General features: G+C 35.7%; 1 protein-coding gene across 3 annotated transcripts; it reads left to right on the top strand.

Annotated features, from left to right (window-relative positions):
* The first annotated feature begins 14 nt into the window (after positions 1 to 14).
* LOC144049248 (DNA repair protein XRCC4-like) lies at positions 15 to 26,766 on the top strand. 3 transcript variants are annotated; one of them, XM_077561990.1, is made up of 8 exons: positions 15 to 111; positions 3,910 to 4,061; positions 6,187 to 6,392; positions 17,636 to 17,802; positions 18,206 to 18,358; positions 19,714 to 19,814; positions 24,071 to 24,206; positions 25,278 to 26,766. In XM_077561990.1, the coding sequence occupies exons 2-7, from the start codon at positions 3,923 to 3,925 to the stop codon at positions 24,196 to 24,198; spliced, it is 894 nt and encodes a 297-aa protein (XP_077418116.1). In that variant the 5' UTR covers positions 15 to 111; positions 3,910 to 3,922; the 3' UTR covers positions 24,199 to 24,206; positions 25,278 to 26,766. The 3 variants fall into 3 exon arrangements, with proteins under 3 accessions (XP_077418116.1, XP_077418114.1, XP_077418115.1); XM_077561988.1 differs by lacking the exons at positions 24,071 to 24,206; positions 25,278 to 26,766 and adding an exon at positions 21,419 to 22,399; XM_077561989.1 differs by lacking the exons at positions 15 to 111; positions 24,071 to 24,206; positions 25,278 to 26,766 and adding exons at positions 1,546 to 3,823; positions 21,419 to 22,399.
* The last annotated feature ends 136 nt before the right edge of the window (positions 26,767 to 26,902 follow it).

Below are 26,902 nucleotides of genomic sequence, written 5' to 3'. Positions count from 1 at the left end.
GATTGGCTGACGAAACAAGGGTTAAAAGTGACAGCTTGAACAGGAAATAACTTGCATACAGTCATTTTCATTTTCATACAGCCATCGTTCGGACAACGCAGTGTCCTAACTGTAAGTCTTTTGAGTATGTTTTTACGTGCAGCAAAAAGCACACATTTGAACATATGTTGTCACGTTATTAAATCACTGTTCAGCGGCGCATGTCATTTCTAATCAAAACGACACGCGTCGTATATTTCCGGGTTGTTTTGCAGTGTCAAAACTTACAATAATAAGTGTAGATAATAAAAGAGTTTGTGCAAATTTAATTCCCCTTAACGTGGTCAAATGATCATATTTAAAAAAAAATCTGCATACAAAATACTTGCCTTCTTTTATTAACTTTGTGTCTGCATGTACTGAGAAGGAATAAACATCAATGGACACAGTTTAAATTCTGAAAGGATGATCAGGAGTTCTTTTGGGTTGCCATTTACCTCGCAAGAATTATTTCCATCTATAAGGAGTGGAGAGTACATTTACGAGTGCAATACAAGGATCATTTGTGTCTGAGGTTAAAATGATGTTATTCTACCAGCCTGTTTTGGTGTTGGGACATGCATTTGTTACTCTGACTATCCGTGAATGTACATTTTAATGGAATAAATAGTAGGCTACAATATTTATTTTTCTGAATTAAGTATACTTTTTAGGAACAAATTGTCTGCCTCATTTTAGATGAAGATGTTGGTCTACTTCACTTCTCTATTTTAGTTGGCTTGATAGTGGTACTTAGAGAGATTATTTTATTTTATTTTTTTACTAGACAATCTTTTCTACAACTACCTGGCCCTTGAAAAGGTCATGGAAACGTATTTAGTCCATTGGTCATTTGGGGATTCAAATGATTTTTTTTTTAATGAGAATGTGACAATACTCCCAATGAACATGAACTTTCATATTCATTTTAATACACAGCGTTAGCAGTTGTAAAGAGAATTTTCAGTGAAAAGAATTGTTTAACTCATTCAATGCCATTGACGGCTGTAGACGTCAAAAATTCATTTAGTTTAACATGTTTTTCCACTTTTGTTAACAGGCGTATAAAAACCTAGAAAAAATTCTTTATTGCACATTTAGAACAGATATAAGATTTGTGATTAATCGTGAGTTAACTTGAGAAGGTATGCGATTAATTATGACTAAAAATTTTAATCGCCAGACGCCCCTAATTTTTAATAATCTTTTGTTTAAAAAAAAAGAAAAGATTATTGAAAATAACAAAACAATTAAAATTATAAAAAAAGAAGAAGAAATTATTAAAAATCAAAATAAAATTATTAAAATATATATTTTTAAAGAAAAGATTATTAAGAAATTTAAAAAAATAATTAAAATTACATTTTTATTTTAAAGGAAAGATTATTAAAAATTAGGGACGTCAGGCGATTAATTTTTTTTATCGTAATTAATCGCATGACTTTACGAGTTAACTCACAATTAATCACAAATTTGATCTGTTCTAAATGTACAATCATTTTTTTCATAAAAAAATGTGAACTAATAGAAATAGTGAAATATAATTTTTTACGTTTATAGCCGTCAATGGCAGTGAATGAGTTAATTAAGGACACCTTAATTGTCAGAGTCCTTTGATTGTAATCCATTCTTCATGTAAAGCACAGATTTCTTCAAAACTGGATACTTTCTTTGTAAATTCCCCCACAAATAATCTCTTGTTTGTTTAGTACTTCCGGAACATAGCGTTGTGTTTCATTCTGTTTTTACGTCGATAGGAAAACACAAGACAATGGTTGCAGGATGAAGGGGTCAAAGGTCGCGAGTCAAAACTGTAGGGGTGCTATTGTTGATGATTTAAACACTCCAGTGATTCTGTGTTTGTGCATGTGCGCCGATGCAGCACGTGAACAGATAGACTTCAGGATTCACTCTGAGGGTTTTTGTCTCGCTCGGCATTCCTAACAGACAACTTTTTTTTTTTTTTTTTTTTAATTGGAGTGTCCTTCTGTCATTACCAAAGGGTCATCGTCCCCGCACACCAGATGTTACAGTAACTAATGACTAGCCGTGCTCCATTTATGAGGTTAAAGTTGAACCCTTCATCTCCCTCATCATCTCATTCGGTCCCTTCCTGTAGCCACGCCCCTTCTCAAGGCACAAAGGCTCAACTTTAATCTGCTGCTGTAATGTAACATTCTTTCGCGCAGCTCAGTACGTTTGTGCGCTTGTCAGAATATACGGTAAAAAGAAAAATGAAAGGTGCTGACACGTTTAAGTTATTGCAAGGTGACTAAAGGGAAACAGAGACAACTAGCAACTAGGCCAACTGCCAATTTAGCTTCTCTTTTTCCCTTCAGTTCCAATTTCTTTACCCTGTATTTTAGCAGGGAGGATGTCAAACTCACTCCCACTTCCACGAGAACCACTAATCACCTATTCTAGCCTGGACATCCGCAATCAAGTAAAAGTTCTCAAATGATTTCATAGGAAACAAAAATGTTGCCAATAAATGGACAGTTAAAGACTGTTCAAGGTAATTTTGCAAATCACAATTTGCTCATAATTATCAAATGAATGATTCGTTAATTATTTTTTGATTAGAGGGTTGATCATTTAAAGACCTTGTTAAAATTGTTTAAATCCTCGGAAATCAACTCATCAGTAAATATTCTCACATTTCACGTTCCTTTATTTTCTTTGATCCTTCCTCGGGTCTCCTGAAAACCTCACGACACTCTTAACTCATTCACTGTTGTTGACGGTTATAGACGTCAAAAATTCATTTGAACCATTTCCATAAGTTTAAATTTTTTCCCCCACTTTTGTTAAGAGTATGAAAACCTAGATTTTTTTATTGTACATTTAGAACAGATATAAAATGTGTGATTAATTGTGAGTTAACTAGTGAAGTCATGCGATTAATTAGGATTACAAATTTTAATCGCCTGATGCCAAATTTGTAATAAATTTCATTCATTGCCTTTGACGGGTATAAACGTCGAAAATTCATTTAAACTATTTCTATTAGTTTAACATTTTTTTTCCACTTTTGTTGACAAGAGTATGAAAACCTATAATTTTTCTATTGTACATTTAGAACAGATAAAATTTGTGATTAATAGTGAGTTAACTCATGAAGTCATGCGATTAATTACGATTTAAAAATTTAATAGCCTGACGTCCCTAATTTTTCATAATCTTTTCTTTTCTTTTTTTAAATCTTGCCAGGCGATTTAAATTTTTGATGGTAATTAACTGCATGACTTAAATAGTTAACTCACGATTAATCTGTTATAAATGTACAATAAAAATATATTTTTTATTTGTTATTTATTTTTTTAATGAATTCATGACAGTGAATGAGTTAACCATGTCCTATAATCCGACATGGCAGTAGAAGTTCCATCCATCCATCCATCAAATTTGTAATTCTTTTTTAAGTGCAAGCTGTAAATAAAAAAACATTGTTAATCAAACTAAATCCATTATCATGAGCTACTTCTGTGAAAAAGAAAAAAAATTAATTAATTTACATTGACATGAATATAAGAATATGCGTTATCTGAATGTTCTAAATAATTCAAAGACGGGCGAGTAAAATAGCGAGGGTTTGATTCCACTTATTGCCACATGTAATTAATTACATCCTGGTGGTCAAGCCGGCCTCACTCCCAACACAAAAGCCTGCCAAAACATGATTATCTCCACATGGTCTCACTGACTCAAATGAGACCCCCATTAAAACACACACATGGGCTTTCATGACCAAATCTGAGAAAGAAAACAATGAGGCGTTCTGATGTAACTAAAAGATGAATACAAGGTAAGTTGCAATGTCAGACCGAAGCTACCGATACATCCCAATACCGGAAACGTGTATTGCATCACAACATCCTTATGCGTCTGCAGGTGAAGGTGACACATGAGCGGTGCCGTCAGACAGATCACCGTGGCCACACATTCAGGGATCCCGTATTTCCTGCGAGTTGACTTTGCTGCCGGCATCAGTGCCGGATTCACGCTAGCTCTCTCCGATGGCGTCGCTGCGTGGCGCGGAGAAGGTAAAAGAAAAGCAACTTTTTACAACTGCAGATTTCAGCTCAAAGGCGTACAGATTGGACGTTTTCCCCTCTCTCCTTCCTTATGTTTTCTTTTTTCCATCTAAGAAATTCGGGGCGCTATAGTAGCGAACCGCCAGGCTTCCTGCACTGCCTCCCTCTGTTGGTCATTTTTATTTTTCATTTTCATTTTTATTTTATTATTTATTTTTATTTATATTATTATTTTTCATTTTCATTTTTATTTTTATTTTTCATTTTTATTTTATTATTTATTTTTATTTATATTATTATTTTTTGTTTGTTTCCCGGGCAGGTTGTGACTAAAGAGAAATTCCTTGTGTACATGTAAACAGTTGACCAATGACAAAAAAATGTCTCCATTTCAGATTCTCGTCCTCTTCACCATCTCCTTCTTCTATAGTTGATTGTTTAGTTTTCCTCTTTTGTCTTGTTTGTTTGGTTTATCATCCGTTTCTTCCCTACACAGAGTATGAGCCTCAACTTCTCGTAATATGCAGTTGTATCTTTTCATGGGATACAAATTTGATTTGAAGGTTGATTTTATGTTTACCAGCTTGTGTTGATGAAGAAAGAACGGCAATAATGGCGGACCTTTTGAAACTGTGGCACACTTTGAAGAGTCATTGAAGAAGGTGGAAAAATAATTCTCATGCATTAATTAGCTCCTTCAGACACATTTTTTTCTGCTGGGGAAAATTTATTTTTGTGTGTGCTGATTTTTTGAGGGGGTGGGGGTGGGGGGTTATCTCATGTTTTTAGTTGTTCTAGTGGATGCCAGAATAATATAGCTGTAACATGTTGTAAAATGACCAAGCTTATATGCAACATTTTTAACATGCATATCATGCAAATCAACTTGCAATTGTGATTGGTTAGTCAAGATCTAATCATGAACCAGAAGTGTTGACATCATCCATTCCAAATGATGCGTTTTATTGGTTTAGACATGCAAATATGTCATGTCCACTGGGACCATCTATGATCGCTGATAAAAAAAAAAAATTAAAAAAAATCCTAAAATCAGTAGTGCAAGCAAAACATTTAAAAAAAAAAAATACACTTTTCAGAATCAGATTTAAATTTGTCTTCACAGTTGCAGCCCGTCCGAGCAACACGAAAAATAACAATGACCACCAGAGAGAGACAGAATTGGAAGCCTGTCGGTGTGCTAATTAACGGCCTGGAATTCTTTGCTGGGAAAAAAAAATGGAAACAATGAAAAAGGAGGGTTTCTCCAAAACATTGATTGAGAATTAATCATCTGTTTATTAATTTCAGACGGATTTTCGGACAAAGATGTGTAGTTCATAATTTGATGGAAACAGTATTTTTGAGAATGATCTTGTCATAATTGACCTGCAACGTGTGCATGGAAAATGGGATTTTTTAATGGGTTTTAGGTGAACTAATGAATACACACACACTCGCACGCACGCACGCACGCACGCACATCCACATACTCACCCACATACAAAAACCAAAAAAAAGAGCAATGATGATGACATGTCAAATCGGTAAAATTACCGAATGAACAATACTGAGCTCTCCAGAGAAAAAAAAAAGAAAAAAGAAAATCAGTATGTAACAGTGACAAGCTACAGGGGGTCCAGGGACCCCCGTCGGTTTTTGAGTGATTGATAGATCACCTGCTCTATAAATCAACAGACTGGCCCAACTGTTCACTCGCACCTGGCAAAGGCCTGTCCAATAATATTGAACCCGAAGGACACAAATGAAGCCGTTTTCCATCATTCCTTCAATTGTGCTGCAGCTTACAGGTGTATAAAGCAGATGAACCTCCACAAGAGCCGTCTTTGTACGTGCACCCCGTGTTGAATGTGTGTGCCTGGCATAAGCACAGGAGTGTACACCTGGAAACTTAAGCGCTCCTTGATTTTCCTTTTTTTTTTTTTGTTAATTGGGACCCTCGGCCCTCGTGTGCGCAGCTGTGCAACAGCCCCTGACATTGTCCCGCACGATTTTAAATTTAAATCGCCGTTCACATACATCCGTAATTTGTATTGTTTTGCTCTGCGGTCTGCTATTATTATTATTATCCATTTGGTCCTTGATAAATACCAAAAAATGCTTTCTTTCTGTCCAGTTTCACACGACGAGGTCAAGAGAGAGGCCAATGACATGGAGGTCCCAATGGAGAGATATGTGGAGGATCTTCATCTAGCGCTGACGACGGGCGGCGGACAGGAGGGACGAGGCGGGAGGAGAGCCACCGACAAAGACGTCTATTCTTTTCGGCTCACTTTGGATCGCTGTCAATTCTCTTATCACAAAATGTTTGACGGCATCCCGGTAAGACAGAATTTTGAATATGTACAGTTTTATTCACTTTGTTTTTAAAAAAAAAATGGACCCTTTGGTGGTCGTTCTGAATAAAACAAACAAAAAAGTCAATTCTAAAATAAATTTACATCGGTCATATAAACACGTAAATATAGAGGACTAAAACTGCCAAAATTAAAATAAATGGCTAAATAAATAAATAAATGAATAAAAGTGAAAATAAAAACGGGTATAAACAATATAATAAAATTGTGTGTATGTATATATATATATATATATATATATATATATATATATATATATATATATATATTAGGGGTGTGAATTGCCTAGTACCTGGCGATTCGATTCATATCACGATTCATAGGTCACGATTCGATTCGATACCGATTAATCCTGATACGAATCAATAAAAAAAAAAAATTGGGGGGGGGGGACGATTTTTTTAAAACTCAAATTTAGAAAATACAAATCAGTAAACTTGTACATGTACGCTGTAAGATTTGTATGAAAATAGATTTATTTATCTGAAAATTCAGGCTTATAACTGAGCCGCTGCATTTAACAAACAGGTTGCAGTCTGTTTCATGTTTGAACAGCATTGAAATTAAATATTACGGCTTAGTGTTCCATTAATATAACATTCTTCCATGCTTCATGTGTGAATCCTAACCCTAAGTAAGACGTTTTATTGAATATTTCTATAAAAAATGTTAAAAAATTGATTCGGCCGCATATTGAACCGATTCGAGAATTGCGTGCTGTAATTTCGCAATATATATACTCTAAATGAAAAAATTAAATAAAAATGAAATGAGATTCAAAAAAATTTAATAAATATAAAAATAAATGTCGCAATAAATATATAAATAGTGTATAAATTATTTGATGTTGACACTCACGTACATCACACTTAAAATAAAAGATGGGTTACTAACAACCCTCATAAGTGCTTGACGTAAACAAAAGCCCATGTTTAGAAAGCTGTCATTGGTGGTTCATTACTTTGCCCTTAAATTCCTCAACATCCTGTGCCCCCCCCCCCCCCCCCCCAACTCAAACCAGCATTCTTCCCCAGGGAGAAATACATGCAATGGCATAGCCCCAAATAGAAAGGAAGTCTTTTTACAGGGGGGGCTGTTAAGAAGATAAGCTTTATAGTCGAGGTTATTGCAGAAATAGAAAAGCCCTTTTCCCTCCAGGTGGCCTTGGACAAAAAGGCACATGATAGAAATCATTGTGTTTGTTGCCAGGAGATTGTGCTTGTAATGGGAACAGCTTGTAAACGTTTTGGCAAGAAAGGTTTCAGCTATGGTTCGATAGCACGGTGCAGATAGTTTGTAAAAGGTACCTCACATCAAACATACACTAGCTCCGTTGGTACCAAATAGTGTTTATTTTATCCGCCATTTTTAAATTCAGTTTCTCAATCACGCTTGTTAGTTTTGATCACATTTAGTCAACCTGTTTTTATTTAGTCCAGTTTGAGTCGACTATAAATCTAGCATTTTAGTCTTTATTTTAGCCCAAGGAAATATAATTTTATTCATATAGTTTTAGTCAACAAAAACTGTCAACTGGCAATCATTTTCCCCTCAGCAGATTATGTTGAACATTTCGGATCTAAAACCATTTCACATCAAATTTTCTCTCATATTTTTTTTTAAAATAAAAAAAACAACTTGACACACAATTACAGTATAACAACAAGTAGCTACTATGGCTCCATGCTATGAGCTAGTAAGTTAGCCAGCATTAGTTAGCAGTTGGCTAAAGATTATTGTTTGCCATTGGATTAATGTTACGTAATTATAACTATAATTGACTCTCTTTTTATTTTATTTTATTTTTTTACCTTTCACCGTGAATTCAATTCCCATGTGCTTATTATGCATGTTGCATTTGCTAGCTCCATGCTATGAGCTAGTAAATTAGCCAGCATTAGTTAGCGGTTGGGTAAAGATTATTGTTGGAACGTTATAGCCGTTGGATTAATGTTACGTAATTAAAACTATAATTTACTCTCTTTTTATTTTTATTTTATTTTTTACCTTTCACCGTGAATTCAACTCCCATGTGTTTATTATGCATGTTGCATTTGCTAGCTGCAGATTTGAAAGGGGTTGTGTCACATGACAGTATCACAGTGACAGATTAGCAGAGACAAGATTTGACAAAATTAATCAATAGCTTTTGTCTCTTTTTTGTTCATGAACTAAAATATCCATCGATTTTAGTCCAGTTTTTATGACGCAAAGTACATTTTCGTCTCGTCTTCATTAGTCGACAAAATTGCATACAGACTTAGTCTAGTCTAGTCTAGTTTGAAAAATGTGTGTTGACGAAATTATTTTTGTTTCGTTTTGGTTGAGGAAATGAACACCCGTAGCGAATGAGAAGTGTGCTGAGTGAGGCTTGAGTGCTTTTGCCCTCAGGATGCGGGTCACCTTGGATCTTAAGATGTCTGTCTGGGCAGAAGGGGCCAGAAGGCGAAAGCCGGAGGCTTAGGAACACTGTCAAGGGACCATAAAACCACGATTTATGGACAGGACGTCCTAATTTACCTCTGTTATACACGAGTTGATTAAAGCTTGTTCCCTTGGAACGCCTTCTAGCTTTCTCTTTGAGTGTGTATGCGCATTTTTTAAAAAATAACAATTCGACTTAAATCAAGACAAATTTTCCGATTCAAGTCGTGAGGAAAATCGGTTAAGAAAATGGATGGATGGGTGAAATCGGTTTTCGAAATAGCTTTTGGTATAATGGGTCTAAAGAAAGTGGCTATTGTGCTATGTAGTAGCGGAAGTTTTGGGAATTGAACCTTTGCTTAAGATAGATAACCCATTTTAATTATTTAAATTCAGTTTTTCTCTGTTTTGTATTCATACTTTACAATACAGTGCTGTTTTTATTTGATGAAAAATAGCAAAAAGTGATTTTGAGGGTGTGTGGAACAGATGAATGGCAGTTGGAAAAATCAGTTATTATCGTACAGTATTATTTAGGTGTAATCTGATGAAATGAAATAATAGCGTATTGAGGCTTGACACATTTTTTTCCTGTCTTTCCATCTTGGTATTAAGTGGCACAATCAGACCAGTGTGTGCATTCTGTGTGTTTTTTTTATTAATTTTTTTTGCATCTTGTTTAACACCTGCTTCTTTTCAAATCTCTTTCACTGCCTTTTCCAACATGAAAGGTTAAAAAGTGGAGCATATTTTCCCAGCCAGATAATTTGAGGGTGCACAAATAGTCAAATATTCGACAGGTTTCCTTTCGGAAAAAGAAGAAAAGGTGGGTTGGGACAAAACAGGTGTTGAACTTAACCTGACATGAATATTTTATGAATATGACCCCAGAATTGGTAATGATGAATGTAATTGAGGTGTTTGTGGTTAAACAGCTACTAAGCAGGTGTCGAGTCGATTATTATCTCCTCCTCGATGCATGTTTAAGTACCAATCTGTCATTAAGTGAATACGTCAACAAAGACCTTGACCATTCCAGACTGTTTCTAGGAAAGTTCCATTTGCGGGTGACTTTTTCATGTACTTTGTACTCCCAAAAATGTATTTATACATTTTTGTTTTTTTAAATGCTAGAGCATACAGAAGGCTTTGATGCAGCCTCTGACCCGAAGAGGTCGCTTCAAGCAATGGTAGTTATTACAAAAAACTGCCAGCAGGTGGCAGCAGAGCATAAGAGATCAACCAGGGCCATGTTGCCAAACAGATTTGTGAATAATGATGAAACTTAGCTATATTCTAATGCTAATTGCTGCAAAACGAAAACAGACACAAATGTACTTTTTTTTTTCCCTGATGAAAGAAGAGACTCTAATATTTATTTCGGTAGGTTCTATGTTTTTATAGCAATTAACAGAACACAATATTCCGTGGGCCTTGCAAAATCAGTCAAAATCCAGTAAAACAGCCGGGAGCGAAGGGGGTTGCTTCAGTGAAAATGGCTGGATTCATTTGACATACCACAGAGAAGATGATTTTTTAACAACCCTCCAATATTTGAACGTTTACAAAAAACACATAATATATCAAATGAGGCTTCAAAATCACTAGCGCTAGCCACCGGATAGCTCACAAGCTAACATCCTCCTCGCTCGGGAATTTAAATAACACAGACAAAAGACAATTAAAAAAAAATTGCAGAAATGATTTTTCCAGTTTTTTATTGGACACTTTCCTCCCTCAATGACGGTGGGAACATCTTTGTTATCAGACATGGGCTGGCGACTCCCGCCCCTGCTTCCTGCTCTTTATCTATCGCCCCACGCCCCTGACGGCGCTGATGTCTGCTCCATGCCCACTCTTCCGGTCCTTTTTTTTTTTTTTTTTCTGGAGAGCTCAGTATTGTTCATTCGGTAATTTTACCGATTTGACATGTCATCATCATTGCTCTCTTTTTTATTTTTTTTATTTTTTTATTTTTTACATATTTTTATTTCGTATGTGTGTGTATTCATTAGTTCACCTAAAACCTATTAAAAAATCCCATACCGTTCACCTAAACCGAATACTTGAGAATCCAGCTAAAGTTGTGAGGTTGTCAGGAGACCCGAGGAAGGATCAAAGAAAAGAAAGGAAGTAAGTGAAATCCAGCACCGACCAGACATTACCTACCTACTACCCACCGGGTTACCAACCAGAGTCTTTCACCAACCCCAGAAACATCTAAATTCCAACAAATTAGGGAGACCTCAAGAGACCAAAGGAGAAACTGAGGAAAGGAAAAAAGAATAGATGAAGCAGAGTGAGATCCACAGACATCAGCCTCCACCGATTCAACGACCAGAGGAAGAAGCAGATTGAGTTTCGATAGATGCTGGTGTGGTGGATCTGGCATGCATGAAAACCTCCACCAAAGAGGGCAGCCGTCGAACCCCTGCCACTCTTCCTGTCCTGAGCACGCTTGCTGACTTTCTAATACTTTATTCTGTCATCACGCCACTCAGGGTTATCACACTCACTTCCCTGGAGATGATGCTTAACCCTTAGATACCGTTTGGGATCCAAATTTGACATTTGACACCAATAATCATGTTTCTGAAGACCGCTACAAAATGGTGGACACCATGATGTATTATGTACAGTATTTTGTGTGCTTGCAACCCCGCTGCATTATAAATAGTATTTCCAATTTTCTCTCCGTTGATGTCATATACGTATTTGTGTTAGCTCCATTTCAACTCTGACCCACGCGGAATGTGGTGTTAAGTCCGTGTATTAGCTGATATGACAAGCAAAGCTCATTTGCACCATACGCCCGACCCTTCTGCTTTCGTTTGACCTCATGCTCTGCTTTAGCTGTCCAGGAGACACACAAAAACAAACATCAGACCACACATCGTAATTTGAAGCCACGAACCTAGATTTATACTTTCAGATATCCTGCTCAATTTAACATAAAAGCTCTGGCCATCAAACTTTTGCTTTTTGTCAAGTGTCAAAGCATATTTATTTAAACAATGAGTTTTTATTGTAGTTGTAGTTCAGCGCTGTAAGACGATGTCGAGTCATGTTAAATTCACTGCCATTGACGGCTATAGACGTCAAAAATTCATTTGAACTATTTCTAGTTTAACATTTTTTCTCACTTTTGTTAACACAAGTATAAAAACCTAGATTTTTTTTGTATTAGAACATATATAAAATTTGTGATTAATTTAGTTTGAGTTAACTATTGAAGTCATGCGATTAATTACGTTTAAAAATTGTAATCGGCCGACGCCCCAAATTTTTGACATTTTTTTCTTTAAAAAAAAAATCATTATTAAAAATTAAAAAAATATATATTTTTTTAAAGAAAAGGTAATTAAAAATTAGGGGCATCAGGCGATTAAAATTTGTAATCGTAATTAATCGCATGACTTCACTAGTTAACTCTCGATTAATCACAAATTTTCTATCTGTTCAAAATCTTTCAATAAAAAAAATTCTAGGTTGTTATGCTCCTGTAACACAAGTGGAAAAAAATGTTAAACTAATGTTTAGAATCTGTTCTAAATGTACAAAAAATAATAATCCAGGCTTTCATACTCTTGTAAACAAAAATGGAGAGAAAAAAAGTTAAACTAATAAAAATAGCTAAAATGAATTTTTGACGTCTATAGCTGTCAATAGCAGTGAATGAGTTAATATTTCCATACATTGAATGGGTCAAAATTAGAGCTGTCAAACGATTAATAAAAAATAAAAAAATCAGATTAATCTAATTTTAGAATTTTAATTATTCATGATTAATCGCTTAATTAAAAATTTAATTAAATTAATTAAAATTTTAAAGAGCACCTGCTATGTGTTATGAGGACGTCTTAATATTTTTTTATTCACTGCACACGCTTATCCTCCTCTTTTTCTAATCAGTTAATTACTTGTATAATTTAAAATGTAAAAAAAAAAATGGACCCCAATTATTTTTTGTGATTAATTAATGAGTTCAAGCTTTAACTTTGGCAGCACGAGATCAAATATAAGAAATGTAGTTGTAACTTTTGCCTAAAATGACAAAACTCGATTTACACAGTCAAGGCATATTAATTTAATGATGAATTCTTTATTGTAGTTGTAGTTCAGTGTTGCATCATACTGATGAGTCATGGTAATATTTGGATACATTGAATGGGTCAAAATTACACAATCAACATATTTACTGAAATGTAGGCTACTTAATGTGTGTTATCTGAATATGTGCGTGTTTACAAGTCAAAAGAAATAATTTTTTTTATTGATAAAAAAAACAAAACACCTCTGATTATCAGATGTATAGGAAGGTGTCATTTTATGTTATGTTGTATTGATTTAAAAAGTCATGTCAGTTCTAGAGAATCTCGCATTATTTGAGTTGTGGACTAGAGTACATAAATAAGTGTCAGTAGGTCGTGGACCTTTAAACCTCCGTTAGACCTCCCACACCTTAGCAGAGCCAGGCTGACCTTTCACTTTATCTCTTTTGTCTCCGGGGAGAAGCAGACGCTCAAGAAAATAAATGGAGTATTCTAGGATCCCTTTCTTCTTTTCACAAAGACCTGCAATCGATAACAAACACATTCCATCTTCCTCAAGCACGAGGCTCGGTTGCGCTTTGAAATAGAACTCTTGTTTAGAGCATGCTTCCTCTTTTAAGGTGAATGAATGTACGGAAAGTGAGATCAACCGTTAGTGATGCGGTTTTCACTTGTCTGTCCAGAATCCCCACGTTAACCCAATCACACGTATAGAATAGATAGAAATCTAAAAGATTATTATTATTATTATTATTATTTTCTCCTGGAGAGCTCAGTATTGTTCATTCGGTAATTATACCGATTTGACATGTCATCATCATTGCTCTTTTTTTTTTTTTTTTTGTATGAGGGTGAGTGCGTGTGCGTGCGAGTGTGTGTGTATTCATTAGTTCACCTAAAATCTATTAAAAAAATCCCATACTGTTCACCTAAACCGAACACTTCCAGCCAGAGTCGTGAGGCCGTCATCTAAAAGATTTCAGATTTTTGACCAAATCCAACTCATTTCTCAGGAAATCACACTGCTACTTCGTAAACGACTTGACACGATCCCCTTTCACGTACTGTTGCTGATTTATCGCCAAAATGATTTACTTTACGATCAGATGACAGACAGCAGCAGGTTCACAGCATGGAAGATCACAGCGGCAATGAAAGGGTTCGAAACAGCTCGTAAATTATAGTTGCAATTCTTTGAGATGGATAGTTAGTTGGCTTGCGGTCGTGTATAGCGTTTAGTGTATGCAGACTGAGACACGAGTGTAGCCTTGGGGTCTTAAATCAGCCATTCGTCCGAGTGGGCTTCCACCAATCAAAGAGTCTTAGTTTTGTGTTATTAGTGGAACATCTTGCACAAACTCTGAGTCACAAGTCGGCGTCACACGGATTTCCCCTGGACAGTCTGCACTGGATCAATGTGACATTCTTATGTTGCTTTGACTTTTATGAGTTTCCCTGAGCATCCTTCTTCTTAGATCTCGGGTGGTCTCCCCATGTGCTATTTCCACTGACAATACTTTTTAAAATTTATTTCTTTAGTTACTTCATTGTGAGGAATAAGCGGTTGGGGAAATGGATGGATGGATTTATAAAAATTGCTGATCCCCTTGTTCCGTTCCGTTCAGGCTAGCCATGTCTAAACATGACATTCTGATGAATTTTTTATTTTTGGAATATGAGTTATGAAGCAAAATCCGGGGGCGGCCATTTTGCCACTTGCTGTCGACTGAAGATGACATCAATGTTCTCAGGGCTCAGGCAACAACCAATCAGACCCTGCTTGTTTTCTGAAGCTGCACTGTGATTGGTTGTTGCCTGAGACCTGAGCAACATTGATGTCATCTTCAGTCGACAGCAAGTGGCAAAATGGCCGCCCCCTGAGATGGAAAAAATTTGCTGGATTTTGCTGCATAACTCAATTATATTCCACTAACAAAATATTAATCAGAATGCAGAGGTGGCAAATCCAGGTCCAGAAAGTAAAAACCCTGCCACAGTTTGGCTTTAGCCCCAGGTGCTCTCCTGTGTTTTTACTCTCTGGACCTTGATTATCCACCTCTGCTAGAATGCCATATTTAGTAAGGGTGTGCCGAAAAATCAATTCTCATAAGAATCGCGATTCTCATTTAGTACGATTCAGAATCGATTTTTAATGTCCCAAAATTGATTTTATTTAAATTATTTTATACTGTCTTCCCTTTTTTTTGTGTGCCTTTGTTGGGAGCGCTGTTCATGTTGTACCCGGTTTGGCCACAGAGGGGCAGTGTGGTTCCACACGGTCTGATACACTGTTAAGTTGTAGCCACATTAGAGAGCAGAAGGAAAAAGCCACAATCAAGTTATTCCAATAAAAGTAGTTTTTTTTCAGCGTGGAGCCGTACTTTTGAGTCAGTTCGTTCCTTCCCACCTCCCTGACATGTAGCAACGGTCCCACTTGTGCAGGCGTGCGTACATTTTCTGTAAGTGTAATGGAATACAGTTAAAAAAAAAATTGTAATCTGATTACTTAACGGCGGTACATGTATTCCGTTACTCCCCAAGCCTGATTACAATTCACTGTGCTGAACAAGTACTGTGCGTATATTTCAAGAAAATGTAGTCAATAAAATGACTGTCGCTCGATTTTTAAAAAATGTTTCAAATTTCTTCCCCATCAATGCCAAAAAGTCTTTTTCTCCCCCACTGATGCCAAAAGTCAAAGAAAAAAAGCCAAATATGAAAATGTTCAAAACATCCAGTTTTGAACAAGAAGCGAATGGGGAGTAAAATCTCCTCGTTCAGCTGGTTGGCTATGAATCCCTCCTGTATTTCTCCCAGACGGACGAAAACACCTCATCATCACATGAAGTCTGGCACTTCAGAGAAAACCTGATGTAATGGTTTGTTGCACCTTCATACTGCAGATCATCATGGGATGGCACACAAGTGCAAATGTTTGCTGAAACCAAAATGCAGATTTGGGAAGCTAGTGGAGATGAGAGTTGTTTATTTATTTTTCCCGCCATGACAGCTATGCTCTGTTTTGATGATTTCTCCTACGTTAGCCAAGAAAACGCACCTTCAACTGGCAGAGTTACATTTGAAAGTATCCTTCTTGCCTTGCAGTCTATTGAAGGTTTTACTTGTAGTATAAAATGGTTCAGCGTTAGATCTTCCCTCATTGCAGAGGAATGCCCGCCGTACGCCGAGCGACGCGAGTCCAACTTGCTGCAACAAGAAAAACGGCAACCCTCGGTGTTCTTATCAGGAAACAACATTTTAAGATACCACTTTTATCGAGCCACTAACAACACAGGGTGATTGGCAATTAAAAAGAGGATTGCCGTGGCCCCTGTTGGTATATTCTAATACAAACAGTATATTCTAATACAAACAGAGGAGAAGAAAGGAGAGTGTGGATATTTGCACTCACAGAAATATTTAAAAAATAAAATAAAAATATTTGGGTTTTTTTTGCATAACAAATTTCCATTTACTTTTTATTTTTTTATTTTTTATTTTTTTTAAGATAATTTTAACACAAATAAATCTTATATGATACCTAATCATTTGTCTAAAAAAGCCTACTTATTTGAAATGCATAATCCTCAGGTTTATGTATTTTGTATTAAAGTAGCACTAAGGAACTTTTCAACCTTAATAAAATATTTTTTATAACTCTACAGATGAAATATAAATTTAAAACCAGTTGAATGGTACCTTTGCCATGGCTTGAGGGGGTCTGTATCATTTTTACTGGTATTAAGCAACTTTGAACAAAAAACACAAAAAACTACAAATGTGCTGACTGCTTTATGGCATACGTCACTTCTCCCTTTACCCATTCGTTACAAAGATGGAAGTCAATTTGAGCCAAAAAAAAAACAAAACAAAAACAAAAATGACGCAATGTGCTTGTCCTCATGGGAAATGTGATCTTCCTTCAGGTATAACATTACCGCTTTTGCCCATATGTCGCTGCCATAATCAACGTAACCTGAAAGTTCCTTAGTGTTGCTTTAATAAAGTATAATTACTTTCTTTCTTTTTACATTTTTGAGATGTCTGCATTCAGTTTCATCCCAAAAACAGAAATGTAAAAAAAAAAAAAAATGGATATAAGTGTTTTTTACATAGCAGCAATGATATATTATTTATCGTGTATAGTTAACCTGATTATTATGCAATTTAAACAATACACTTTATATATTTTAAATACTCTCATTATTTTTTAATTTAGAGTAATTATACTTTATTAAAACTAAATACATAAACCTGAGGATTATGCATTTCAGATAAATAGGCTTGATTAGACTAATGAATATTTATAAGGTTTATGTGTTAGGTTTGTGTTAAAATTATGTAAAAAAATAAATAAAAAAAGGAAGGGAATTTGGCATGTAAAAAAAAATTACTTAAATGTTAAATTAGGCTTGAAATATTTCTGTGAGTATGGTAATCCCCAATCATGGACTGCACTAGTGTTTTTCAGCAACAGAGATTCTCCACACTTCGCTTTTTAGCCACAGGTACATATGAAATTATAAATAAAGTTAACTATTATTGTAAAAAGTATATATACTGTGTTGTTACAGCTTGCCATAACCAGCTGCATCTCATTTGCTAGCCGGAAACATAATTTGTCTTGTGAAAGTTCATAAACAACACAAAAAATGTTTTATTCCATTCTGACGCTGCAACTCCAATTTGGAATACTGTTTTCCGAGGCTCTTTTATCTCCTCCCATTTTCAGGTGCACTTGGGCTCTGTGAACCTTCGGCCTGCTCAACACCCGGTATCGCTGACCCGGGATATGATCGGCCAGTCGCTCAAACGCAACGCTAACCTGGCGAAAGAAAACTTGCTGCTATTGGAGGAGAACCGTAAACTGAAAGAGGATCATGCACAAATACTTCAAGAGTAAGTTTGAGGATTTTTTTTTTTTTTAACGGCCTTCAAAATGTGTAATAAATGATTTCCCAAAAATGTCAACAGTCTAGCAGAATAGTAATACTGTAATATTTGTTCGCCGTTAGAGCCGTTTGCTTGCAAGCTGTTGTTTTTTCGTACTCACTGCCAGCTGTTTTTATGCACAGCAGTCAACCGTTATGACATCATCACCCGTCGCCCCTCTGAGTAGTGAAGGTTACACCCAGAGCGCCAAACTAGGCTTGTGATTTCTGGGAACTGGTGCATGGCTTTCAAGTTTTCTGTTGAGTTGTTTATAATTTAGCCAGCCTTCATAATTCTTTTGTGCAAATGACTCCAAAAGTTTTGTTCGAATATGTGATGTGTGTGAACATCTTGGCTCCTTTGTTTCTAGGCTTGAACATCACGTTCAGGATAAGGAAACATTGACAAGGGACCTTTACACCCGATTTGTTATGCTGCTCAATGAGAAGAAGGCCAAGATCAGAAGCCTGCAGGATGCTCTTAGTGAGCTCCGACCGACTGCCCCAGTTCAGAAGAAGCAAAGGTCAGATGCAGATAATGACGTCAAACGGATTCTTAACTCATTTGTTCCCAAAAACGTATAAAAACGTTTTTTTTTTTTTTTTAAATATTGCCATGGTCCCAAAAACGCATTCATACGTTTTTTTTATTCATTTATGATGCAGCCTCTGACCTGAAGAGGTCATTTAAAGCAATAGCAGTTATTACAAAAAAAAACGGCCAGCGGGTGGCAGAAGAGTATAAGAAACCAAGCAGGGCCGTGTATCAACAAGCTCTTTTCCCTACTGTGATACAGATTTGTGAATAATGATCAAACTTTACTTAACTATATTCTAAGGCTAATTGCTGCAAGACAGAAAACAGATACAAATATATTTTTCTATTTTATATATATTTTCCTGATGATTGAAGAGACTCTAATCTTTCTTTTGGTTGGTTCGATGTTTTTAATATTACAATATTCTGTGAGCCTTGCAAAATCAGTCAAAATCCAGTAAAACAGCCGGGAGCGAAGGGGGTTGCTTCAGTGAAAATGGCTGGGAGTGAATTAACATATGTGATGTGTCCCCCCCCCCCAAAAAAAAAATAGGACTGGAGTCACAAAAAATATTTAGCTGTATATGGTATGTTTCTGCTGGGTTAAAGTGATTTTAACTGTGGGCAAACTTTTTTTTGTAAGGCATTTGTCCATAAACATTTTTAACACTCCACCTTAACTTGTAACCATGTGTAATATATTTCCAATCCAAACATTTTTTTTCTGAGAATGTGCTTCTGTAAACATATAATAACCACCACAAATTAAGGGTGTGTTGTATATCGCATTCCTGTAAAGTAGATAAAAGAAGTTGTTTGTCAGGTGGATTGAAGTACAGTACTTTGATCATCTGTAACGGTGTCATAAATTTTAGTATGTATAACTGTACTTTCCATTTAGGTGAATGATTTAGTTTTTAATGCTAATGTATGGAGACTATCATGGAAACTTCAGAGCCACCAAGAACCACTTGGGCCATTTTTTATCCAGCACCACAATCATGTCAAATCAGCATGAGCCACAGCTCAATAGCTTTTTTTATATATTTTTTTATTTTTTTTAAATGTTTTAGTTTTCTCTCAGTCTACCAGTTTTGAAGGGCAGCATAATGATTGGAAGACTTTACACTTATAATAAAATAAAATAAAAAATAAAATAAAGAGAGAGCAATGATCATGACATGTCAGATTGCTAAAATTACCGAATGAACAATACTGACCTCTCCAGAAAAAAAAGAGAAAAAAAGGAAGACTTTACTCTTAGTCTGCCTGCCCAGGTATCATCCGTATACATTCATTCCTACATAATACAGAAACCACTTTTGCTTTTTGTCTTTTAAGAGAAAACCACACCTCTTCAGGTGAAGATAACAGCCCAGACAGAAGAGAGGAGACAATTCAGGACAGCCATCCATCACTGGAACCAACCGTCCTCATCACAGGTTTGTGTTATATCACAAGAAAATGACTATACAGTCCAATTTAAACCAGAATTGAATAGTAAAAACGAGAGCCGCTGATCGATCAATTTTTGCTTTTTGTTGCAATGCAAAATTTGACTTGCGTTTGAGCTTCAGATTGAGAAAGGAGGGCCACGCTGTCGCTCACTGATGCGCGTTTATTGAACGAGACAAGCAGCCAGGCAGACAAATGCAAAAAATGAGAGCACACAATAAGCGTGAAGCAGATGTTAGCCGCGTGGCAAACGGCCAAGTGGAGCTGGAGTCAGAGCGACTGATGTAACTCGCCGGGCACACCCCCACACACTTCCACTACTGTGTACACTGTAAAAACAGTTGGGTCAAAAATAACCCAACGATGGGTCAAAAATGGACTGATCTTCTACTTGGGTCTTTTTGACCCAACTTTAAGTCAAGAAATAGGTCTTTTAGTGTAAAACAACTCCTAAAAATGGGTCAGATCCTTGACTTGGGTCTAAAAATTGGGTTATTTTGTATAAAATAACCCAAAAGTTGGGTCAAATTGACCTATAAAGTGGATTGGTCCATTTTTTATCTATAATTGGGTTAGTTTTGACCCAACTGTTTTTAGAGTGTAGTGTCGCGAGACTTGACCCGTGCTATAAATGTAACGGTCAGTCAACGGGAAGAATCTACCAACCTATTATGCACATTTACTCAATTTAGCTATGTGCATTTGATGAGCCATATTCTGCACTCTAAAAAGAGAATTGTTGAACCAATTTAAGATTGCACACTCTAAAAACAGTTGGGTCAAAAATAACCCAAATATGGGTCAAAAATGGACCGATCTTCTACTTGGGTCAATTTAAGCCAACTTTGAGTCAAGAAATGGATCTTTTAGTGTATAACAACTCGTAAATATTGGTCAGATCCTTGACTTGGGTCAAAAAATTGGGGCATTTTGTATAAAACAACCCAGAAAATTGGGTTAAATTGACCCATAAAGTGGATCGGTACATTTTTGATCCATAATTGGGTTACTTTTGACCCAACTGTTTTTAGAGTGCAAATTGAATTGTTGACCAACTTAAAAAAAATTGCTTCAAGTCGTAAAACACGATTAATTTAAGTTAGTCCAAAGTTAATATATTAAGTTTAATTAATTATAAGTTAATTTAACTTAATATGTTCATGTGAATTAAGTTAATACACACTCTAAAAACAGTTGGATCAAAAGTAACGCAATTTTGGATCAGAACATTTTCACATTACGGGCCCAACTTTTTGGGATGTTTTATACAAAATGACCCAATTTTGTACCCAAGTAAAGGATCTGACCAATATTCAAAAGTTGTTTTCCACTAAACGACCCATTTCTTGACTCAAAGTTGGGTCAAATAGACCCAAGAAGAGGATCTGTCCATTTTTGACCCATAGATGGGTTATTTTTTACCCAACTCTTTTTAGAGTGCAAAGTAACTCCAATCCAAGTATTAAGTTTAATGATCTCATAATTAATTAAACTTAATACATTCATTTTGGACTAACTTGGACTAACTAAGTGAAGTTGACAACAATTCAATTTGTCTTTGAGTGAAACGGGACTTTTGGCTCTCTTCCAGTTCAGCCAATAAAGTTCACAGTTGAAAAATATCAACCTAAAAGCACAATACAAGCACAGATTTCTGGGAAACACCGCACGTCCATGAGTCAAACTCCAAAGTCGGCCGTGATTGCTCCAACCCGGGCAGCTGTGAGGTGGTCTCCTACTTCCTGCGTCACACGGCAGCCATGATGTCAAACCCCCGCAATGAACCAATGGCGTCTGCAGGGAACGCCGTCCCATCGCTTTCATCCTATCTCATGACACAAGACGATACACCCGCCACACCTCTACCCGACTGCCAAGTCAATAAATCTACTGTTCACTTAAAACATGTCATTGAAAATTACTCACCACTCATGTATCAATGAACTTTTCCTACTATTCCGCGTCATTACGCAGATGTTGTCAAGATTGTGCGTATATGGGTGTGTTTTTCCGAGTACAGTTTTGCAACACTTTCTGGGCGTTTTTTTTTTTTTTTTTCTTGGCCAACAAACTCTGTGGTGGAAACAAGTCATGCATTCATTGTAGTTGCATTATTTTATTGGATGCTGAATGCATTGTTCGTCATTATTATATCACAATTAAAATTACTTTATATGTAGGACACTTGGTATGGAAGCGTATTGCATTCACTTGGGAAAAAAAAGTCCTGTTTTTCTGACTAATTTTTTGGGGGAGCTTTTTTTGTTTAAAAAAAAATATTTTCTCAGTTTTTTTGAATATTTTTTTTCTGTTTTTTGAGTAATTTTCCCCTGTTTTATAAAATAATGATTTTTCTGTTTTTCTGAAGAAAAAAATTCTGATTTTTTTTTTCCCTCTGAAATTAGAGAACAAACCGCAAATACAGTATACACATTCATTTCTTTATTGAGAGCCAGTAAATAAACATGACCATCTTATTGCATATGGAGGTATGCGTCAAAGTGTCCGCTTCCGCTATTAGCGAGTCTGCAACAAGTCACTTGGTGTTCAGAGGTAAAAAAAAAAATAATAATCCGAAAAACAGAACAGTTGTTTTTTTTTTATTTTAAATGTTTCAGTTTTTTTTTTAATATTTTTTTTCTGTTAAAAAAAAATCCCTGTTTTTCTGAATATTTTTTTTACCCTGTTTTTTGGAATATTTTTTTGACAGAACAAAATATTCAGTAAAACGGAAAAAATATTCAGAAAAACAGAAAATTAAAAAACATCAACAAAAAAAAAACGAAGCTCCTCAAAAAAAATTGTCAGAAAAAGTTGTTTCTTTTTCCAAGTGAATGCAATACGCTTCCGTAACTTGGATTATTTTAAATGATCATTAAATTTTTTAGTAGTCGTTTAAAATATATATATATATATATATTATTTTTTTTTTTTACTTTGTCATGTAAACAAGTGCGGAATTTTCATTTAAAAATCTTTCCCAATTTTACATACTTTTTACATTCACCCCTTGATTGGCCTTTGTTACCTCAGGCTTTGTTTTCATATTCGCGAGCCCTGATAAACAAACACACGCGCGCACAAAAACTAATGACGGAGCCGAATTGGAAACAAAAGAATAAACGCAGCCTCTGGGATTAGCATCTGATAATGGTGACATAGGAAACAAATCACTTGCAGTGAGTTGCCTCCAGATAAAAGAGACAAAGATGGAAGTAAGATAATGGTAGGGAGGTGCAGTATAGGAGAGAGAGAGGGGGGGGGGGGTGGTTTCACGGCAGTAGTGATTGTTTTTAGTCCTATACAATATCAATTGGCGAAAATACGCTGCAAACTGTTTGTTTTTTTCTTTATCACTAAATCTGTTGATCTGATCTAAATTCGAATAGGCTAGCAACAGTATTAAACGGCAAACAAGTGGGTTTGTGTCTTCTGCCTGTATAGATATTAAGGATAGACTAATTATTACTATTATTCAGCATTTTGATGAATATTGGCCATTTGGAAGAATCATATGCTCAATAATAGATCAATTTAAAAATAAAAAATAAACCTTCAGGGCACTAATTATTAAAATTTTCAGATGTGCTGCTGGCTCTGCACCTTCTGTTTTTGTTTGAAATTAAAACTAAGATAAGTACAATTTTAATACTGTACTGTAAGGAAAACTTCATTTACTGTAGAAAGAAATAGAGCTATTTACTTATGTTTTTATTAACTTTTGAAAACTTGCTACTATTGCCCCTGGGACTGAACTGAACTGAACTTTTTGTTAGATTTTTTTTTTTACTCCAATATTTAACAAACCCTGAAAGTTGTTCAATAAACATATTCTTAAAAATGTAAAAAAAATGTAAGAGCTAGAGTTTGTATTTTTTTTCAAATTTTGATATCAATATTTTCCTTTTTAGAAAATGAATATCGGCTCCAAATATCGGTTATCAGCGTCCTTGACTACTAATAATCGGTACCGTATCGGCCGTGGAAACACCATATCGGTCTATCTCTAATCGATATGATTACATCCTACTTTACGGCTTTTTTTTTTGAATGTCATATATTTATTTGAGATTAAAAGGTCACTTAACGAGTGGAGTTGTGCAAAATGAGTCAATATCTTCTAACAAACCAAAAAATGATGTAAACCTGCTTAGAAACGTTAGTTTTTTGGAGCCTCTACTGAACGTTACCCATTTGTTAGCGATTAATGAAAGTGGCTGTAATTATGTGTTTCTGCATGCAGGACATAATCAGGTCAGCCAGGGTTTCTCGTTAGACCACACCATGTCTCTTGATGTGAACGTTCGAGCACGATGGAAACCGACGGAAACACTTGACGACCAGAGCCCGGGAACTTCTAAAATGGAATGAAAACAAAAGTACAGTACTTTTAAATTAATTTTGCCTGTTTGCATGTTTGTAGTTAAAGGCGCTATTACAGCAAATGCATCTGACAAGCAGAAAGAGAATACATAAATGCACGTGTCAGCATTTTTAATCATAACATGACACATATGGTATTTACGGAAGAGGATTAGGGCCAGTGAAGAGGAAAAAAAAAGTTGGCAGGATTCTGACTTTATTCTCAGAATTCTGACTTTCTGATTTAACCCCACAATTCATAGCTCTACGCCACAAAGTCAGAATTCTGATCTTAAAGTGAGAATTCTCAATTTAAAATCTGAATTATGAGATTAAAGTCAGAAGTCTGAGATTGAAGTGAAAATTCTTACTTTAAAGTCAGAGTTCGGAGATTAAAGTGATAATGTGAGAATTCTGAAATTAAAGTCAGAATTCTGAGTTTAAAGTCAGAATTCTCAGATTAAAGGGATAACGTGACAATTCTGACATTGAAGTCAGAATTCTGAGATTAAAGTCAGAATTCTGACTTTAAAGTCAGACTTTAAAGTCTGACATTAAAGTCAGAATTCGGGGATTAAAATCAAAATACTGAGATTAAAGTGATTATGTGAGAATTGTGAGATTAAAGTCAGAATTCTGACTTCAAAGTCAGATTTCTGACTATAATCTCACAATTTAAATTCAATTTAAAGTGATAATGTGAGAATTCTGCAATTGAAGTCAGAATTCTGCAATTAAAGTCAGAATTCTCACTATAAAGTCAGAATTCTGAGATTAAAGTCAGAATTCTGATTTTAAAGTCGGGATTCTGTGATTAAAGTCAGAATTCTCACTTTAAAGTCAGAATTCTGAGAATAAAGTGAGGATCCTGCCAACCCGTTTCCTTTCTCTTCACTGGCTCTAATCATCTTCCGTAGGTACTGACTTCACTTAGCAAGTGGTGTGAAAAATAGGTTACTCTTGTAGTTATTACAGTAAATAACATGCATGGACATGTAGGGTGCAATACTGTCTTTGACTGTGTTCCAAATAGAATATCAAATTAATATAAATGATTCAATTTCTTTGCTCTGTTGCTGGTTCCTCAGCGAGATGACTCGTGGGAATCAACATGGACATGAACCAAGACCATTTGGACAAACCCGCTCCCGGTGATGCAATGCTGCAAGCTTCTTTTGGCTGCTCAGCTCCCCCACGCTTCGTCCTCAGCGGGGTTCTCAAATTTGATCCTTTTCTTTACTGTAAAATTTCACATCTGGATTGTTTTACCGTAATTGAGCGCCGGCCTGCGTGTGGACATCGGTGGTGCCGCGAAGCACGTGCTCAGATGTGTCAACTGAAGAACCGAGCGCTCCCCTTGAGCTCTCCTGGGAATGGATGGCGTTGCCGCTCATGACTTGGAGAACACGTTTGTGACGATACGAGCAGCATGGAAGTCATTTTGAAACAGTTGGACGTCGCCTTGTTGAACCCAGCGGCCTTGGCTGTGGGTGAGACCGACGAGAGAGCAACATCTTCCGCTGGCTACACCCAGAAAATAAAGTGTCATCACCAGGCAACCCCTCCTGCTTTGTTGCAGCTTATTTGTCACGCTGGGCTGAGGTTTCACTCGCTCTCCCCTCCTCATTTATTCAAGTGAAATATATGCCGTATGCTTTAAGGTCCTTTTTTTTTTTTTAGCAGCCTGCAAATATATGTACTAAAATTTAGGGGTGGGAATCTTTGAATGTCTCACGATTCGATTCGATTCCGATTTTTGGGTCTGCGATTCGATGATTTTTGATTCAAAATGATTTGATTGACAATGATTTGTACTTCAATCTATAGATATGAAAGGAATTGTAATGATCTACTCCAGTTTTACTCGCTAATGCTAATTAGCGCGCTATTCGCGGCACTCAAAAAAATGGCTCCACACTGCAAAAAAACAACTTAGTAAACATGACCATCTTATTGCATTTGGAGGTATGTGGTATGGAGGTAAGTCGCTTGGAGTTCAGCGGGCAAAAAAAAATTACTCAATAACACAAGCTCTGTTTTTAGGAAGAAAAAAAAATTCCTGTTTTTTTGAATGATTTTTCCTCCTGGTCTTCTGAATATTTTTTTTCAGCCTGTTTTTCAGAATATTTTTTTTGGACTGAAAAAAAAATCAGTAAAACAGAAAAAAATATTCAGAAAAACAGAAAATAAAAAAAATCAGTAAAACAGAAAAAAATATTCTGAAAAACAGAAAATAAAAAAAATCTGTAAAACAGAAAAAAATATTCAGAAAAACAGAAAATAAAAAAATCAGTAAAACAGAAAAAAATATTCAGAAAAACAGAAAATAAAAAAAAATACTCCAAAAAACAAAGCTCCCCCAAAAAATTTGTCAGAAAAACAGGAGTTTTTTTTTTTTTCAAGTGAGTGCAATACGCTTCCGTAATTGTCATACCTTTTCTCCACTTATAATAAGAAGTTGCATGTATGCATACTATGTGTATTGTGAAGTATATGTCATGGTGCGTTTGTTGTAAATATTTTCCTCACATCAATCACTACATTATCTTCATTGAATTAAACAGATAATCAATTGCATGCTGGATGACTTTATTCATGCACGTCACTCTATTTGGTAACACCACGTATGGCCAACTAACAGTTTAGCTTAAGTGTTTGAGTTACATATAATATCTTCCATGATTGGCTTTCATTTAACGTAAAATTAGAAAAA

This window comes from Vanacampus margaritifer, chromosome 3 (assembly GCF_051991255.1).
Source record: "Vanacampus margaritifer isolate UIUO_Vmar chromosome 3, RoL_Vmar_1.0, whole genome shotgun sequence".
NCBI classification, from domain to species: domain Eukaryota; kingdom Metazoa; phylum Chordata; class Actinopteri; order Syngnathiformes; family Syngnathidae; genus Vanacampus; species Vanacampus margaritifer.
The sequence above is the reverse complement of the archived record's forward strand: the minus strand, read 5'-3'. Positions and strand labels throughout refer to the sequence as shown.